General features: G+C 42.8%; 1 protein-coding gene across 1 annotated transcript in view; it reads left to right on the forward strand.

Annotated features, from left to right (window-relative positions):
• The window catches only part of IFT52 (intraflagellar transport 52), a 292,137-nt gene that overhangs the window by 180,919 nt on the left and 92,004 nt on the right, over positions 1 to 19,214 (forward strand). The window contains exons 9-10 of the mRNA XM_086932254.1: positions 515 to 583; positions 6,313 to 6,467. Of these exons, the coding sequence (XP_086788380.1) occupies positions 515 to 583; positions 6,313 to 6,467 (224 nt within the window). The remainder of the gene's footprint in view (positions 1 to 514; positions 584 to 6,312; positions 6,468 to 19,214) is intronic.

Consider the following 19,214-nt stretch of genomic DNA (forward strand, 5'->3'; position numbering starts at 1 on the left):
ACGTACAGCAATTCTCTACTTGAACAACCTCACATTTACTACTTATCTCTTTACTTAAACTGACATGAGGTTTAAGATGAGCTTTGAAAATCCTTGGAAGCAGCCTTTGAGCCCACCCATGTACTTAAGGACCTACTGTAGATGTTAAGTATCAACTTCAGCCCTGGTCATGGATACATGAGGGGTTGAAACACAAATTACCTTGTTCGAGAATGCTAGGCCCCGCTGCCTACCAGATATTTCCATTGTCCACTTTAAAGCTCTCCAGGACTTGATGAAATAAATATGGTCTCTCAGGGGGTGGGTTTTAAAATAATTTAATACTGATTTTCCTGCTTAAGCGTGTTTATTCAGTATCAATAACCATGTTGCATATTCTTGCTTTGATTGATAGTACTTTTAAAAGAGATGGTAATATTTACTTGCTACAAATATTAACCTTGTCAAAATACAAAGTCTTTAGTATATGGAAATAGTTTGTTCACGTTCTTTTCATCTTTAACATTCTCCACAGGATGTAGTTTTCCAGTGGCTAACGACAAATGACATCTCTTTGAATCAGATCGATGCAGAGGATCCTGAGGTAGGTGTGAGTGCCTTGCAGGGGTAGTAATTCATTACATTTAACAGTTGTATACTTATCTGTCAATTATAACAAATAGAGAAGCTTTGATTGTTTTAAGCATATATGCTTTTCACAAGCAGCGCAGGCAGTGAGTGGTTGCTCCAAAGAGTAAAATAATTACTGAGAAGGATCAGTAGGAAATATGCAACTAATGGTTAACCTAATCGTTTGTATGGATAACTTTTCCAGCTAATTGTTCTTTGAGTTTCCCAGTAGGTTTTACGAGCGTTTTTGGAGGTCATAACAGTTTTATATAAGAGGTTGCGGGTCACTATGAGGGAGGGTCATAAAATATCTTGCATTTGTGTGTCTTGCACTGAACTGCTTCCTCCGGGCAGAAGTGGGTGTGGCGGACACTCGTAGGTCGAGGCAGACACTGGAAGGTCAAAGAAAAACTTTTCCCCAAATATTCCAGGAGGCATATTCACTATTGTAACTCCAGCCCAGGAATATTTTGGGAAAAGTTATACATTTTGCAAGTATTTTTTGGAAAGGGTTGAAAAGTAGTTATTCGCTTTTGCAGAAAGTGCTGCCCTTTAGGGCCCAGCTTAGGGCAAAAAAGTAGAAACACCTGAAATATCAGAACAATACTGGGAGCAAGTAGTGTTCACTGTATGTGCCTAAATGAACTCCTGTTTGGTTACCGTTTTCTAGAGGTCCTTTTTTCAAATTGAATACGATCTGGTATAACTGCTATTCACTAAGTTATAGAGTGCGTTCAGATGAAGTAGGAAAAAGCAGGTCAGCTATAACCAGAAATCACATGGTATGGTGGCTTAGGGTTTGTTGTGCACGTTGGGGGCAAGTGAGACGTGGGTGGCCAAAAAATCTCTAAAAAATCAAGGACACGTGTTCATTTAACGCCCTATAGTGTGGACAATGGTGGTACAGTATGCATTATTTTTAATTAGGACTGTCATAAGACTGGAATGACTGGTCACATCCTGCCTCATTACCCTTGTAAGCTGTCAATAATATCCTTCAATGATTTATTAGCTCCATGTCTAGGAAGACTGTACAGATGAGTGGGAATATCATCAACAGGAATCCATGAATAATCAACGTGGCTGGAATATATTTCAGTATTATCTTTGAAACCATTTCCTTCCCTCATTAGTAATAAAAGCTGTTGCCGTTTTGGCCTCCTTTCCCATCATAGTTTCAGAATGAAGAAAACCTTTTAAAGTTGTTTCCCTGGATTTGTTTTCAGTATCTGGGTTAGACTGTGTTGTAAGGGAATATATAGTTGTCTGCCCATATGAAGTCACTTTAGATTTACTCGTGCCCTCAAAAAGACGCAGTCCTGATGTTTGCCACAATTTTTTTTTTGTTTGATAGACATGTCATCGACACTGTAGCAACACAAAAAGATGATGAATAAAAGGCTGAACATTGTCAAATACTCACCAGCAGTCATAAATCTGGGTTAAATCCATTGTTGTGTTTGCTCACCATGCCTTCCTAGTTTGGAGCTAGCCATATGCAAAGCTGTCTTGACCCTGCTCTCCGTTGGAACATTCCAGCCTGCACTGCCAGTGTCCGGACCTCCTTGTTCTTCATTCCCCCCATCATCTTTTTGTGTTGCTGTAGTCGTTCTAAGTGGGAAGGGTACGACCATGCTCACTGTGCCATTGGATTCAAACTAGCCTGGCTGATTAAAGGGTGATACTCTGAAACAAGGTTTCACACGATTCTTGTTTCCGGTCCGGGGAGGACCTGGCCTGGCAGTTCGGGCTGGACTGTTCTCATGGGGAGCAGGGTCAAGAGTGAGTTGAATATGGCTGGGTCCAAACTGGAAAAGCATGGTGAGCAAATTTTTTTTATTTGGGCCCAGATCTCTGTACTGAAACAGAGAATGTTTGCCAATGTTCAGCATTCCATCCATCGTCTTTTTGTGTTCCTAAAATGATTTACACCTTGACAGGGTCTTTTTAAATCTTTTCTATTTTTATCTTGTGCCTACCTGCAAACTTTTATTTATTTCTGTTAAAAAGTGTGACATTTAGACATGTGCACAATTGTTAGCGTCATAAACGCCTCCTATCTAGGCTGACACATTTTTGTTGTTTATAATCTGATCACTGCCACATGAATATGGATACTTACAGTGGAGACTAAAATATATACATGTGAAACACATTGACACAAATATTGCCGTATTTAATTTATCTTGTTAGGAATTGGCGGTGCCAAACGTATAAACCTGCAATAAAAATTGCCAACCAGGTGCTGTAAAAACCCTTGAGTTTGCCCATAGTTTGGAGAGGGTTCGTGATTGAACTGTCAGGCCAGAGTTTAAGCCAGTTTGCTGCAGCAAAGCAGCCCCAGTCAGAGTTGTTTCAGGGTTCTGAGAGCAGCGCAACGATGTGGCCTTCGGCCTGGCACTTGTCGTCAGTCCTGGGCAGGGAGTGGGATAGAGAATATCTAGACCGGTATTTCGTACTGAAAAAAGCAATACTGTGCAATCCATCTCAAGAAACTCTATTTATAGGCTTGTTATTTTCTACTTCTGAAAAATCTTAACATAGCGCTTAGAAGTAACAATAGGGTGTTGCGATACTAGGAATGTACTAATGGTGTTAATCTTGCTTTGTCGGCCATGTCGTGCATTGCAACATTTATTTTCTCACTCTGTTTGGTTACCGTTTATATTTTATGCTCTAGACTGGAATTTTAGAAATACATATTTTTAAGTTTGTGTCCCCTGTCTTAGTGCTATTTTGAGTGCATAAATAATTTACAAAAGTGTGCTTGGAGTTCCACTGTGTACCTGAACTCCCTAATCGTGACCAGAAAGCAACAACTGCACAACGTTGTTTGTTTAGTGGGTTGTAAATGGGTCGCAGACCAACTGGATTTCCAATTTGTCTTTGTGCTGAGAACTAAGGGGCAGATGTATCAAAGCATTTTTTTGTCGCAAATCGCTAAAAAGCAGCGTGTGCGACAAAAAAATCTCAAAATGGAATGTATCATGTAAAAACCATCGCAATATTAAGGAATCGCACATTTTGCGATTCCTTAAAATTGCGTAAGCATTTAAGGAATCGCAAATTGCGATTCCTTAAATGCTATGTATGAAGCAATTAAGTATTGCGAATTTACACTAAGAAATCTCAAATTACCACCAACTTGTAGTTGGTGGTAATTTGTGAATTCTTTTACAAATGCACTTTTTGGCATTTGTAAAGATGCCATGTGACGCTCATACATGCCCTTAGGGCATGTATGTGCGCCATATGCGCACACATGTAAATTTCAGGGGTGCAGCAGGGTGTCCTTAAGACACCCTTGCGCCCTTGAAATTTTTCTCAAATTGCGATTAGCAAATTGAGAATTGCAAATTGAGAATAACTTCCCATTCCTTCCTATGGGCCTCCTGGCCCATAGAACTGAATGGGAAATTATTCCTTAATTGCGATTAGCAATTTGCTAATCGCAATTAAGGGATTTTAAGAAATCGCTAAAAAATAGCAAATTTCTAGATACATACCATTTTGCAATTCTCAAATAGCGATTCTCCAAAAATCGCTATTTGTGAATCGCAAATGGGTATCTTGATGCATCTGCCCCTAAGTCCTTGCACAAAGGGGTTAGATATGTGACCTTTGCTGCTCTGAGAAGTACCCACAATTCATGACAATTGGCATCCGAGTGCTTGAATTATCTGGATTCTGGAGTAGTTTTTGATGACTCTCTCAAAAAAGCAATTGTTACAAACAAACTGAAGCGTTCATTGTAAAATGGTCTTCTCCTTCAGATTAAATGGGAAATCCCGGTTTGCTGTAGGTTTATCAAGCTCAGCTCTTAAAAGCTTATTCCCCATCAGTGGTCTGCCTTTGTGGATCTCATGTAATGTAATCTGTTCATTACATATGACCAAACCTATTGTGATAAGGCTAAATTACAAGGCAGCAGGTACACAACATCTCAAAGACTGATGTGCATCCGAATGCTCACCAAGTCTAAAGGCAGTATTTCAGAATCCAAACTTGGAGGTGATTTGTTTGTGGGATATTGTGTGATTGCCTACTTTGAATTCTTAACCCAATCTGTTACTTATAATTCTAGTTTTCTATCACTGGTATCGTCTTTGAATTCTTGCGTGTTAAATCAGAACTATAATTGGATTTTTACTTTGAGTTACCAGTCAAAATGAAGTGCCTAGGTGACACAGATATGCATTCTGGGTCACATCAGCTCTATAATTCTTAAAAGGAGCAGTGTAAACATTGGTATATGGAGAAGGGGAAGATTAACCCCCAGATTCATCATGCTCCTCTTTTGCGAGTCCTTAATAGCGATTATTAAGGAATCTCTATTAAAGACTCGCAAAACGGGATGCATGTAGAAATCGCAAAATTCATAGCGATTTCTACTGCTTCCATATTTGCAATTCGCGAATTGCTAATTGCTAATCGCAAATAAGGAATGACTCCCCATTCATTCCTATGGGCCAAAGGCCCATAGGAATGAATGGGGAGTTAATCCTTATTTGCGATTAGCAATTAGCGAATCGCAAATAAGGATGCGATTTCAAGGGTGCCAGGGTGTCCAAAGGACACCCTGTAGCACCCCTGAAATGATGATTTACACTGGTGTTGCGCACACACATGTCCAAAGGACATGTGTGTGTGTAACATCCAACTTAGAAAAATGCACTAAAGTGCATTTTTCAAAGTTTTCGCCATTACCCACGAAGTCAGACTTCGCGGTAAATAGCGGCCAAAAATTGCGATTTCGCAATACTAAAATGGTTCATGAACTGCATTTAAGGAATCTCAAATAGAGATTCCTTAAATGCAATTCCTTGCAATTTAGCGATTTCAAATTTTGCGATTTTTGCATTTGGGATGATGAATCCCAAATGCAAAAAAAGCTCTTGCAAAGGGCCTGATTCGCAGAATCTGGCCCTTTGCGAGCCGATTTTTACTTCATGAATCTGGCTGTAATGCGTTGTTCCCAGCTTTATTGGTTCTCCTTTGGTAGAAGACTCAAAATCATTTAAATGGACTTTATAGTCCCTTTATGCAAATCGATTTGGCTTTATGTAAACAAATATGTTGTGTGCTCTAGAGCTATATTTTGGGAAGTGGTTTTCAAAGTTTCAGTTTGTATCTATTAGAATATGTTCATGGATCCCACCCATTATCATGCAAATATGCTATGTGCTCTGGTATTCAGCCAGGTCATCCAGTGATTCTGGATGAGGATAAGAACTATCTCTACCACAGTGTGGCAAAAAGCTTATACCCGTTGTCACCTATATTTCATGATGCTCCCTCTAGTGTTGCATCACATCCTATCTGCCATCTTTAAAAATCACTTTCCTAATGATATCCTAATCCAGAAAAACAGAAGATAATGTGTAATTCCTTTAATTGAAATGGTAGTTGTGTAAGTGGAACTATGCCTGCTTTCACTGTTCAGTGAATTGGTTGTGTCTTTTAAAATAAAAGAAAGAAACAATTGGTGAAGAAATGTATATCCACAAACTGAACAGATATGAAACATAGAATGGAAGTTTCTCTACGTCTATGATTGTCTTGGTGTTTTTTTCATTTAACTTTTCAGTATGCCATATGTTTTTCCGAATAGTCCATGTTGGAAAAGGAAGTTTGGAAGGTAGATCAGGATACTGTGACAATGAGGTGAGCTATTCTTACCATGTTTTCATCTTTGTATAATAGATTACAGATTACACCATGCTCCCTGACATATCTAAGCTGTCTGATCATTTGCGAGTTTGCCTGCAAGAGGGAGAAGAGAATCCCCGAGATTTCACCACTCTCTTCGACATGACCATCTACCAGCTGGACACGACATCTCTCTCCAAAGTCATAAAGTGAGTAACTCTGCTGCATAATTCTCACATGTTTTAACTCATTTTAGTGTGCACAGTCTTTGGGCAGGGAAGGAATAACAGTTGGTCCATTGCCTACAATTGACTCCCATTTAGTCTACAGTAGCCGTATTATTTGGGGCGTAAATCTCGTCTTGTAAAAGTTGCACTGTCGACTTTTAAATTTGCTTGTCTAACGTGAATTGTTAGGTGTGGGGCTACAGATTGTATTATAGTGCTAAGTTAATTTCAAATTGTTAGGGGCAAGTTGGAAGAACTGTGTTACTAGTATTACTATAAGGAGTACCTCATTCAAACTGTATTCATTTTCCTTTCTGGTCCATTATTGTTCTTATTCATGTTTCCAAATCTTGTTTTCAATCTTCCATACCACTCTATGCCTGCTCCCACAGGAATTTATGTTTGTATGTCTTTCAAGTTTTTTGCTTCTTGTTTATTTTGGCACAATTATGGAAATGGTAGCCTGGGAAACACGTACTCCAGAATTTGTGATTGCGCCATTACATAGCCAGGTAAACAAATACAGATGACAGTAGATACAGTTTCATCAACTTGCTTCAATTGGTGTAGCAACTCAGTGAATTATGATTGTTGTTTCTTACTCGGGTGTTAATTCCAATTAAAATCTACAGAAATCTGAAAATGGAGTGCTCAGGTCTGTGGCATAATTTGGCATCCCATGTCCTGTTATTTTATAGAATTGTTGCCGACATATAACCATTTGAGGTTGTCATTGCTTCTTTCCAGAATTTGTTGCAAACATTAAACACTAGGCCGAGGTATTGTGCTAATCTGTTTACTTAAATGTTTACTGATAGCAACTAGTCTTCCTGGGAATACGGAAGCTTATGCTTTTACTGGTGATTTGCAGTTACTGATATTTTAACGTTCAGAAGGCTTTACTTCTTGTCAAAGACAATCCAATAAATTCTGAAGGAAAATGAAACCTTCATTGCCCTGCTCTATCAGATGAGGTAGTCAAATATTCAATGCTAAAATACACAGGCTGGAGGATAGTGCTTCAAAGAAAAGCAGAGGTATTTTAAGAATGTTTTGAGGCACTTGAATCTTATTTTAGATCCCTTTCAAGATTTGACAACAAAGACTATTTAGATGTTTCGCCGGTGTGTTGTATTCTCAAAAAACAATGCATCAAATTTGTGGTAAACAAATTGGCAGAAAAGGGCTTTAGATCAGTTTTCTACTGCCATTGTTCAGTTCGTATCATTACAATTTTGGTTCATCCCACAGTAAAGCAAATGTGTGGTCGGCCATTAGCTTGCCAGTGTCAGTCATATTTTGATGCAGGCCACATAGACATTTCATTCATTGTCTCGCGTATGGGGCGCTGAGAGTGATAACATTTTTCCTGGCCTTGTCAACTTGAATGTCTTTTAGCCATGTTGTCTTGCAATACACTCGCTGTTCAACATGGCTGAAAATCATGGATAAATGTGCCATGACGCGGCCAGCACTAGCTAAGTCATAGCTCTTTTTTGTGTTGGGAGAGGCAGGACAATAAACTCGACATGGAGGGTGAAGAGACTCTGCGTTGGCTCAACATCAAGTGATTCTGGGCTTTAAGTAACTTTCAGCCAGTGGGTAATCAGGCTTATACTCTCATACTTTCAAAGAGGTATGGTGTCCTGAATGATCTGCAGGCTGACGTCCAGCTGCCGAGATTATTTCCCCTCTGGGTGGATTAAACGACGTTTCAGATTTTACTAATCCACCTCACTGCCATGATAATGTGCCTTTAGAAGCTTTCGATTGCCCCTGTCTTACTTAACCATTCTTCATTTAGTAGCAGGGCTTCGGAGAGGAGCCTAAGCGAGGCTGATTAAGCCACTTCTTTAGTTCAACCAAACTATCATGGGGTATGTGATATTGTCTCATGGAACATCTTGAGGCTCAAGAACAAGCTAAACTCTCAGGACTAGCACAATATTACCCTCACCACTCATATATTTTGCATCCAGGATCCTGACACCTCTGCATGTTGAGAGTTTTCTTCCCTCTTTACAGCAGCAAACCCGTCCCCTGCTAGCCCTACTAAGGGGAGTTTACAGATGCTGATCTCCAACTTATTACCTGTCAGAAGATCTTTCACGTTCTCTCCTTACTATCAGTTTGTGCGGTTGAATTTTAAAGGGGGCGTTTGATGTGATTATAATTATATCAATGTGTTTGATTCTCCTTGTGACGTCACCAGAGCTCTGGAAGGTGACCTAGATGTGTTTCTCCTGCAAGTTTGTCCAGTTGTGTGGGCTGGGGATTTTAACAAATGTGTAGCCATCCAGCCAGACGAGTGTGCAGTTTTACCAACTGGGCCGGGGAGGGTACCCTACATTTTCAAGACAGCAATTATGGTAAGGGCTTAAATACTCTGATTCACCAGTACAATTTATTGCTGCTGGAAGAACATACTTGATTCGGTCATTTCCAGACCCATAGGTTTGTGGGAAGGAGTGCCCATTCTACGATTGACCATCTTTTGGTTAACTCTACCTCTGAACATTCGGTTTCTAATATCCGAGCCAAATGAACAGCAGTTAGCGATCACAATCCGATAGTGTTATCTATGACTATACATGCTGACTGCTCTGTAGCCCCCGCCAAGATTTCATACATTTCCCCTGTTAGACCAAATGGAGTACGCATTAGATGATTGGGATTTGACCGAAAGTGCATATTGCAAGACTGTTGATCCAAATGGCAAATTAATTTGACACATGCTTAACCCCTGTTGTGGATAATGACGACCTGGTTTCTGCTTTTGAACTTCTTACTGAGGCCCTTAATTCCTTCTTGGTGCGCCTGGCTAAAACAGGGTCATCTGTAAGACAGGGTTGGTTTAATTACACATGTACACATGCTTTCAAAAGACTGAAGGCTGCTAGAAACCATGTCCCAAGAGTTGTGCCACTGTTAAGGTTTTAAGGAAACAGTACAATGAGGTTTTAGCTGTCGGGGAAAAGGAGCTGAGGGAAGGGGCTTGGTTGAATTTGGTAAATGCTGCTGAGACTTTCGATATCACTTTGTTTTAGAACACTGTAAACGCCCCATTTTTTAAAAGTGATTCTTGGCCTGATCTAACATCACATGTTCCCTTAGAAGCATGGGTAGACCACTTCAAAAAGATGTTGACCCTTACAACCTTTTGTGAGTCAATGTCTTCTCTTTTGGCCATAGTGGACAGTAAAGAGCCCCATTCCTATAAGCGGTTTGCCCTTGGTCTTAACGTTGGATGAGGTTGTGGATGCAATGCACAACTGCACGAAAGGGCCCGATGGGGATCTCAGTTAATGTCTTTATAGGTATGCATGTACTGTAAGCCCCAATACTTGAGTTTTTAATGCAATGATATTGAGTTCTGTACCTTCTTCATGGGCTAAATCCATTATTGTACCTATATATATGAAGGGTGATAGATCAGACCGTCCTTTTCCCTCCTGGATTCCTCCATAAAACTCCAGGGTAGGGTTGTTTTGCGGAGACTGGAGGACTGGGCAACCGACAATTCCATCAGTATGGATTCAGAAAAGGACTTGGGAGGCTGGAACAATGCCTACATCTTGAACTCTTGATTGGGAAATATAAAAGAGCCAAGCTAGGTTTTCTTTATCTGTTCTTTGCAGATCTTAGTAGTGAATTTGATTTAGTGGATCACTCAATATTGTGACATACTCTGCTCTCTTACAGAGCCCCTTAGAATATCGTTTGACTTTTTGCACAGTTCTATGAGAATAGTTCATGCAAAGACTGATATGGCCCTAATGGAGAACTTTCTCCTTCTTTTAGAATTAGGCAGGTGTATGACAGGGGTACATGTTGGCCCCTTTCTTATTTTCTTTGGTTATAAATGAGGTTGATAATACTCTCTGGTCTTTGCAAGCCGATATGCCGATTGTTGCTGGTCGTCCGGTACCTGGTTTTCTCTATGCAGATGACAAGGTCCTATTATTAAGGACCGTCATTGGGTTGCAGAGATTAGTGGATTCTTTTGCTGTTTTTATGGAATCTAAGAAGGCTTCTGGTCTCTGGCGGAATCCGAATCCTCATCAACAATCTAGAGCCCTGATTTGTCTGGCTGGCATTCAAAGCCTTACTCCACAATTATCAGAGAGATACCTTTTGGACAAAAGGGACACGGTTCATGTTCATGAAAACAATGAAGGATCCCTCTAGTGATAAACACTCATATTCTCACATCTATATACTTATCTTTTTATAAGGAAGCTCTCATACATTTATCATCCAAATGGCTATCTATACACTGAACCCTGTTTAATGCAAAAATGTCTCCTTCATTTCATTTAATAAACTCTCTATACATAAAAATATACTCTGTTCAGTGATGTAAAAAGGTCATATACTAGAATCTCATCAAACAAGTTTTATAAAAACATTCACAATTCATGCAATATCTCATCACTTTAAAATACAGTCCTCTTCAAATGTATAAAAGCAATATCAATGCTTTTTGAAATGTACATAGTGACAAAATACCATAATTCATATAAATAAAAATGTTACTGCTAGTTATTCCCAAGTAGTGCAAGGAAAGCAAACAATGTCACAAGTTCTCGCCGCTGCGTTTTGGTGGTATGCAGATGGTTCACCCCACCTTCTTCCAGATAAAGTATTAAAAACCAATATAATAGTTGTTGGATCAGAATGGACTTTTACTTCCTTGTCACAGGGTTTAATTCACCTCAGTTAGGACTTTCAAAAGAATTATCTTTTTAGTTAATATTGTTTTGAAATGATCACCCAAGTGATCTAAGTGGTAAATCTGATTTTGTTCTTTTCTTACGCCACTTTTCATCGGACAAATCTCTCAAATATCACTGATTGTGTTCACAAAGGACAAACTCAATTTCTTTTTCCTTACTGTCAATTCTTATTTCTTTTTCTTATGATAGCCAGAAGGGAGAGATCTGGTCTTCATGAGTGAAAGCTTTTCTACCCTTCATTGAGGGAAGCCTAGTGCAGATGTTCATGGACAATGCCTCCTCGCAGGGAGTCAGTGAGTTTCAGGCTTTCTCATCCAAGCCTCCATACCTGAACATCTACTCAGAAATATTGGTTCTTCAAAATAGAGCTTCCTTTCTGACGAAAGTTGTCACCCCCTTTAATATAGGCCAGTCCATCACACTGCCTACCTAATACGTACCTCCACATCCCTCTAAAGATGAGGAGTGATTTCACCGACTAGACCCATAGAGTGTTGTCGTTCTACCTTGACTGCACAAAAGAGTTCCAGGTGGACTACAAAACATTTGTGGGATATGTCTGGGTGAAGAAAGGAAAGGCCTTGCAGAAGTAGGCCATCCCCCGATGGATCGTGCTCTGCATTAAGATCTGCTACGCTTTGGCCAAGAAGCAAACCCCTGAAGAGTTGTGAGCTTATTCCACCAGAGCCAATGCAGCAGCCACTGTGTTAGCATGCAGTGTTGGGGTCCTAGACATCTACTAGGCAGCCACGTGGGCCTCTCTGCACAAGTTCACAAAAAACTACTGCATTGACATTGTGGTCCATAGGGATAGGCACTTTACCCATTTGGATCTTGAGGACTTTTTGGTTTTAAATTATTTTGCAGACCCACCTCCGGGGAGGTATTGCTTGGGTATCTATTGTAAGGTATGGAATCTACAGCTAGAGGTCTCTATCAGATTAACAAGTTACTTACCTTTGGTAATGCCTTACCTGGTAGAGACTTTATGTAGTCACAGATTCCTTACTAACCCACCCATTGTCCCCAATCTGTGAACTGATTTCCTGGGACGGGGCTTTTCCCTTTCAGGGCCTTAGTTTTGCACACCAGTGTTCAGTGTTCTTTGTGGCTCCGCGCCCCTGGCTTGGAAAGTCTCAACAAGAAACTGACATCAGCATGCTGGGGTGGTGCCTATGTAGGCACTGTGCACGTCTGGTGCCAACAACTCCACACGGAGGCGATCGGCTCCACCTACCACCACGCAGGGTTGTGTCAGGATTCTGCCATCCTGCCACTAGGCTGTGCTCCCGAAGGCTCTCTGGACTCCTGCCTTTATCTCTAAATAGGGCATTATACACTTCTACACTGTGCCAGATACACTATGTATTCCAGTCGTCATGGTCCTTGAAGTTCCCTCTGTCTTCAGACCCTTCCTAGATCACATCCGAGTGGTGGTTTCTTGTTTGCTAGATTTGTGTCTGGATCCTACGGTTATTTTGGACCCTTTATCCCTGTATTCTGGACACTTTTCCATATTAGCTCCGATCCACAAACCGTTCTATGTTTTCCGATTCCATGTCTGTGTCTCCTGGTTTCCTTGGTCATCCTTCTTACAAGCAGCAGTTCAGTCTTCTCTTCATTGGTGGTACCCTGATTCCCTGCACCTGGTTAATTCCTTGCACCTGGTTCTCTCCCTGCACCCCTGCACATCTGCTCTTCCCCTGAGCCTCCAGCTATTTTAGCCCTGTGAGCGGCAGAGTGCTCCAGCTTTGCAACTGACTTCTGTTGTGTTTCCTAGTACTCGGTGTTCCTGCTGCTTTTACTACAGGCTTATCCTTTGATTCAGTTTCCTTTTTCCCTGTAACTATTGTTCTGTCTTTTGGCCATATGTAGTATCTGTTTCTGTCCCTAGTTTCCCTGCATCTCTGTTTGAGTGTTAGCCATAGTTCATAGTCTCCTGCCTGCACTCTTCTTGATCTGTCCTGTTATATGCAGACTCCCTGCCTTGTATTTTGTGTTCCTGTTTGTTTGCATGTTTCCGTCTTGCTTTTTTTGAGTGAAGAACTTTCCTAGCCTTGTTCTCAGAATTCTAGCCCTGTTCCTGACCCTGATTTCCAGTCCTGCTTTGTCTGGGCCCAGTTTCTGTTTATTCTGTTACCTGTTCTGTCTTGTATTGTTATCTGTATTTGTATTGCTCCCAAGGGTGTCAGTTAGATTCTAAGTCTTGTGCCTGTGGCACAGACAACCACCCAGAACACCTTATCCATAGAAGTTGCTGGGTGTCTCCTAGACCTCTGTGAGATTAGCCTGCTCCTTGCTTTTATATAAGATCTTTTCACCTCACAGAGGAATCATTTCAGAGAAGCAGACAAACTATCATTTAAGTTAGTTGGCTATTGTTACCCTGCTTATATTCCTGTTATGTGTTCTTGTGATTGCCCTGCAGACTTCAAGTGCCCTAGTCACAGCCAGTTTCTAACCTGCTTCAGACTTCTGCTTCTGTCCTGCTTCCTTTCCAGCCTTCCAGAACTCTCTTGTGGGTAATCCCTTCAGAGACTATACACAAACCTGGTATCCAGTCTTGTCCCAGTCTCACCCAGCTATTCCTCTGACTGATCACCCTGCTAGTTCCCTGCTAGCCCCCGACAGATTGCAAAGCCTGTCCCGATAAGGTACTGCTCATTAAGAAAATGTGAGGATCCAGTCTGATGCCTTGGGATATTTCTCAGGTAAGGAATCTGCGGCTGGATAGTGTCTAACAGAAACAGCGTTACTGAGTAGCTTGTACATCAAGGGAGTCTCTCGGCTCAGGTGCAGATCTTCTCATTTCTTCACCCGAACCTGCACTGGTAGACAGACCCATCCAATCTCTGGGTAGGTTGTTCATTAAGTCCTCCGCAAGTGCATGCAAGCTACTTTGGTTATGGACGCTGCCTTTCATTATGACAACATGATGGCATGGGGCCTTTTGTCAGAGTCTGAACAACATCTGCACATAAATGTGCTAGAGCTATGGGTGATTTGACTTGACCTGAAGACATTAATCCCTTCAGTATTAATGAGCACCCTCCTGATGCTACAAAGGGCAGAGTGGTGAGGTGTGGCTGTGGCTTTAGGGACTCAAAATATAATTTTTCCAGGAGCGGCCCTCTAACAGGGTCTTCTCAAGAGGAGAGAGCAGCTCTCAGATGCCTGTCACTGGTGAGCCTTTAGTGGAACCTACATCTTGAAGTGACAGAGGCGATATTCCCCAAATTGGAATGTCCATCTCCGCATTTCTTATTCCAGGCACAGAAAAGAAGTGTCATCTGTTTTGTGCCATATACTTCTCTCTGATTATTTCTACATGAGATGTTCTTTCTGGGTCAACTGGACTCATGTCCAGCTGTACGTGTTCCTACCATTTCAGTTTCTAATGAACTCCTGCGGAAGGTGTGGAAGGACTAAGCACAGCTGATCCTATGCACTCTGATTGGGCACGGAGAAGCTTGTATGTCTGTCTGTTGGCACTTGACCAGCTCTTCTTCTCCTGCACAAAGAGACCTACTCTCACAGCAAAATAGTTTGTTCTTGCACCCCATCATCCAAATGGTGTAGCTGCCTGTGTGGGACATGAGTTGCACCAACTAGAGTCCTGCTCGCTGATCAACCATTGTTGTTTAGGTCACCTGTAGTGGCACGTTTAGGTTTATTCAACAGTTTGCTCTGCTCTTTCCACCTCTGTCCATTGTTCCTCAGTGGGCTATGACTCCTTTTGAGCCAATACATGGTTATTCAACACATAACTTTGAAGACTGGATTGTATCAGTTGCAATAACTTCTGTATGTTGGTCAGAGAACATTACACTCTGTCGGTTCTTCCTCATTTCAGAGTTTATGTGGATAATTTAGTTGTGTATTCCAACCTTTTTTCCCAACGTGGTTTTTCAGTTTCATGGGGCCCAGTCACTCTTTCAACTTTCTTTCCTTCACTGCATCCCACTAGGAAGGAGGAATTGCTTAGACTAGATACCAAACATATATTCTCTTACTACATGAAGTGTGTGTCAAAATCTGCTATATCTGTGCCAAGAAAGAACCTTCAATCGAAGGGCACTTTTACCCACTCCTTTAGAGCCACAGCTGCTTCAATTGCTGTCAACATAGCAATTTAGTGGCTTACATCTGCTGGGCGGCCATGTGGTAATCTCTGCATAAGTTTGCGAATATGTTTGTTTCCAAGCACCCGCATACAAGGACAGTGTCTTTGCCTGGGTTATGCTGCATGACTTCCTTGATTAACTGCCAATATTCGTTCCCACATCATACGTGTATTGCTTTGGGGCTTATTCTGAAGGTAAAGAATCTGTAGGAAGAAGTTTCCATCAGAAGTAGGTTACTTACCTTCGATAATGAGTTCTGGTGAATACATAATCTGTATTCAAAGCAAGAAGAAGGCAGCAGGGTTTGTTACAACTGCACTACCCAGTCTAGTCACTATTATTTTCAAGCACATGTATTGCCCACCTCAAATGGCCAGCTGCCACATGCCCACAGATAAATACAAAATACTGAAAGGTTGATGAGAGGCAATACAGATAAATACATAATGAGTCAATGAGCAATAAGAGTTCTTTCGCAGGTTCTGTTTGTTGTGCGTTGTAACTTCTTTATTTCTTATATTCTTTATACAGTTAGGTATAGCCAACACGTTTTGCCATTAAAAGGGCTTCTTCAGGACAAGATATTAAAGTAGGCGAGGTTCACGTGTGCAAATTACAAAACTCCAGTAAAGAGATGTCAACAGCATCCCTCGCTCAGTCCGATGTGTGCTACTTCCAGTATTCCAATAGCCTTAGCGTGTACGATATGTCTAAATAAATTCAGTAGTCCTGTTAGCCTCTGGCGTTTCCAAACGTCTGTAAATAGTGTTCCAGTTATGATAGGTCTCCAACCCGTTTAATACGACATATCGTATACCCTAAGGCTATTGGAATACTGGAAGTGGCACACATCGGACTGAGCGAGGGACGCTTTTGACAAATGTCTTTACTGGTGTTTCGTAATTTGGACACACAAACCTTGCCTACTTTAATATCTTGCCCTGAAGAAGCCCTTTCAAGGGCGAAATGCATTGGCTGTACCTTACGGTATAAAGAATATAAGAAATAAAAATCTACAACGCACAACAAACAGAACCTGCGAAGCAACTCTTATTGTTCATTGACTCATTACTGTATTTATCTGTATTGCCTCTCATCAACCTTTCAGTATTTTTCTTTTTTTTTAAATTTTATTTTTGTTGTTGCTATCACATGGTATACAATGACAATCAATCGTTCTGTAGAGCAGCGTCAACATTCAGCTGTCTACGATTAATAGAGCAACTTTTTATGTTTTCCCCCCCCCAACTTAAAACTTGCTACTTCAAGGGTTGCAGTGCATGATCATGAACTGTAGTCTATTGCAACATTGGTGTGTATCTAGGCGTTTAGCAGCCCTAAAGACAGTCTCTGGTAATTACATTCTCTCCACCATTTATGTTCCCCAGGTCCCGGGGCCATGCTGCGCATCTGGGCCTCCCTCCTCCCCTCTCTCCTTACTCCAGATCCTCGTCATCCCCTGAGCTGTCCCCATCCTCCTCTTCGGGCAAAGGCTCACAAATGTCCCCCCTGTATGTATTCCATGGAGTCCAAATTCTGTTCCATTTACGTGGATTATGTCTCTGTTGATATACTGCCCTCTCTGTCACCATGAGCACATCCATATTCCTGCACCATAGCGCTAGTGTCGGTGCCTCTAGTGCCCCCCAGTTTTTCGCGATATCACGCTTTGCCATCATTACGCCAATGACCACCCAGCCCTTTGCATGCAATGACAAATCTGTTGGGCCCCATATATTTAAGAGACATGTTCTGGGGTCAGGCGTGAACGGGTTCTGGAGGGCTTGACTGATCGTGCGTGTGACACGCCTCCAGTAGTCCTGTATGATTGGGCAGGTCCAGATAGTGTGGAACAGTGTACCCTCCTCCCCACATTTCCTCAGGCAATACGGGTGTTCTGCTCTGTGTATTTTATATAGTGTGGTGCGGGTGTAGTAGACCCTATGTAGTACTTTGAGTTGGATCAGCCTGAATCGGGTGGAAATACCTGCCTCCCTGGGCGATGCCAGGGCTGCGTTCCAGTCTGCCTCATCTAGGTCTCCTATCTCGTCCTCCCAGTAGTCCTTTAGCTTTCCAAGGGGATCCGGTAGGTTGTTCATCAGCTTGCGGTAAGTGAGGGAGGTTGCACTGGACTCCATGTAGTCCGTAAGCAATCGATCCTCTAACGGGGCTGATTCCGGAAGCGCCACACCTGGTTCCAACACTGACAAGAGTGCGTGCCTAATTTGTATGTATCTGTATGTTTCGGTCACCTCTAGGTTATATTGCTCCCTCAGGGTCGCAAATGAGAGCACTCCATCTCTTGTCCATAGGTCGCCCACCGTGGAGATCCCAATGGTATCCCATTGATCAAACCCTTTTGAACTGCGCAGGTTGCCGAGGGCTTTGGTGTCCCATAGTGGCGTGAGTTTAGTGATCACTCCCTCCCAGGCCAGCCGCCTTTGCGCTTTGTGCCAGATGGCTACCGTGTGTTTGGTAGGTCCCTCCAATTTTCTCACTATCCCTTTGTTGTAGAGTGGGGCCAGAAGGGTGGACGTGCGCAGCTGATGCCTATCCGCCTCATATGCCGGGTCGTCGTGTGCCGCGTGGACCCATTGGTTGATCACCTTGAGGTGAGCGGCCCAGTAGTACAGTTCGATGTTGGGGAGGGCTATCCCCCCACTGTACCAGTCCCTGGTTAACTTCGATTGCGCAACCCTAGCCGGTTTGTCACCCCACAGAAGGCCGGACAATTGTGCCGACACGTGGCGGAAGAATGATACGGGGACCATCGCTGGCGTGTTTTCCAGGACGTAGAGGAAGCGAGGCAGCGCCATCATCTTAAAGAGCGCTGCTCTACCTAATAGAGTTAAGGGGAGATTTTTCCAGTGGCGCACGTCCGCCTTCAGCCTGTCCAGCTGGGGCTTAAGATTCAGGTCAAGGAAGGTCGAGTGATCCCTCATGATCTGTATCCCTAGGTACTTAAAGGAGACGTGTTCTACGAGTAATTGGCCATCCTCAGGCAAGGCTGGAGGGTCACCCTGTACCATGAAGAGTATGGACTTGGACCAGTTAAGTTTATATCCCGAGGCTGTACCGTGGGTTTCGCACAGTGCCAGTAGGACCGGGATGCTGTTCGTGAGGTCCATGAGGTAGACGAGCATGTCGTCGGCGTATAGGGATACTCTATCTTCCCAGCCACCTCCCCATTGTATGCCTTTCAGCAGCTGGGTGGTTCTGATAATTGTGGCTAGGGGTTCCAACACTAGGGCGAACAGTAGTGGCGAGAGTGGGCACCCTTGCCTCGTGCCCCGTGCCAGCGGAAACTCCCTAGATATGTGGCCATTTGCGGTTACCCGCGCCATGGGTTCGGTGTACAGTAGTCTGACCCATGATATGAACGTCGGGCCAATACCCATGTGTTCCAGGACCGCAAAGAGATAGCGCCACTCCACCATGTCAAACGCCATTTTGGCATCTAGTGACAGTACCGCCGCTGGTTCCTCCAACCGCGGGGCTCGGGCCAGCACCCCGTGCAGCCGTCTCAGGTTCAGCGCCGTACTCCGGTGCGGCATGAAGCCCGACTGGTCCGGGTGTATCAAATGCGTCAGGTGAGGCAGGAGTCTGGTGGCCAACAGTTTCGCCAGGATTTTGCTCTCAGCGTTAAGGAGGGAGATCGGGCGGTACGATCCGCAGTCCTCAGGGGGTTTGCCGGGCTTGGGTATCGCGACAATTGTGGCCGTTCGTTGATCAGGAGGCAGTCGCCCCTGTTCCCGACACTCCTGGAACATATCGAGCAACTGCGTGGATAGTGTTTCGGACATAATCTTGTACCACTCTATCGGCACACCATTGGGGCCTAGCACTTTCCCCGGGTGTAGTGCTGTTAT

This window comes from Lissotriton vulgaris, chromosome 7 (assembly GCF_964263255.1).
Source record: "Lissotriton vulgaris chromosome 7, aLisVul1.2, whole genome shotgun sequence".
In the NCBI taxonomy this organism is placed as follows: Eukaryota; Metazoa; Chordata; class Amphibia; order Caudata; family Salamandridae; genus Lissotriton; species Lissotriton vulgaris.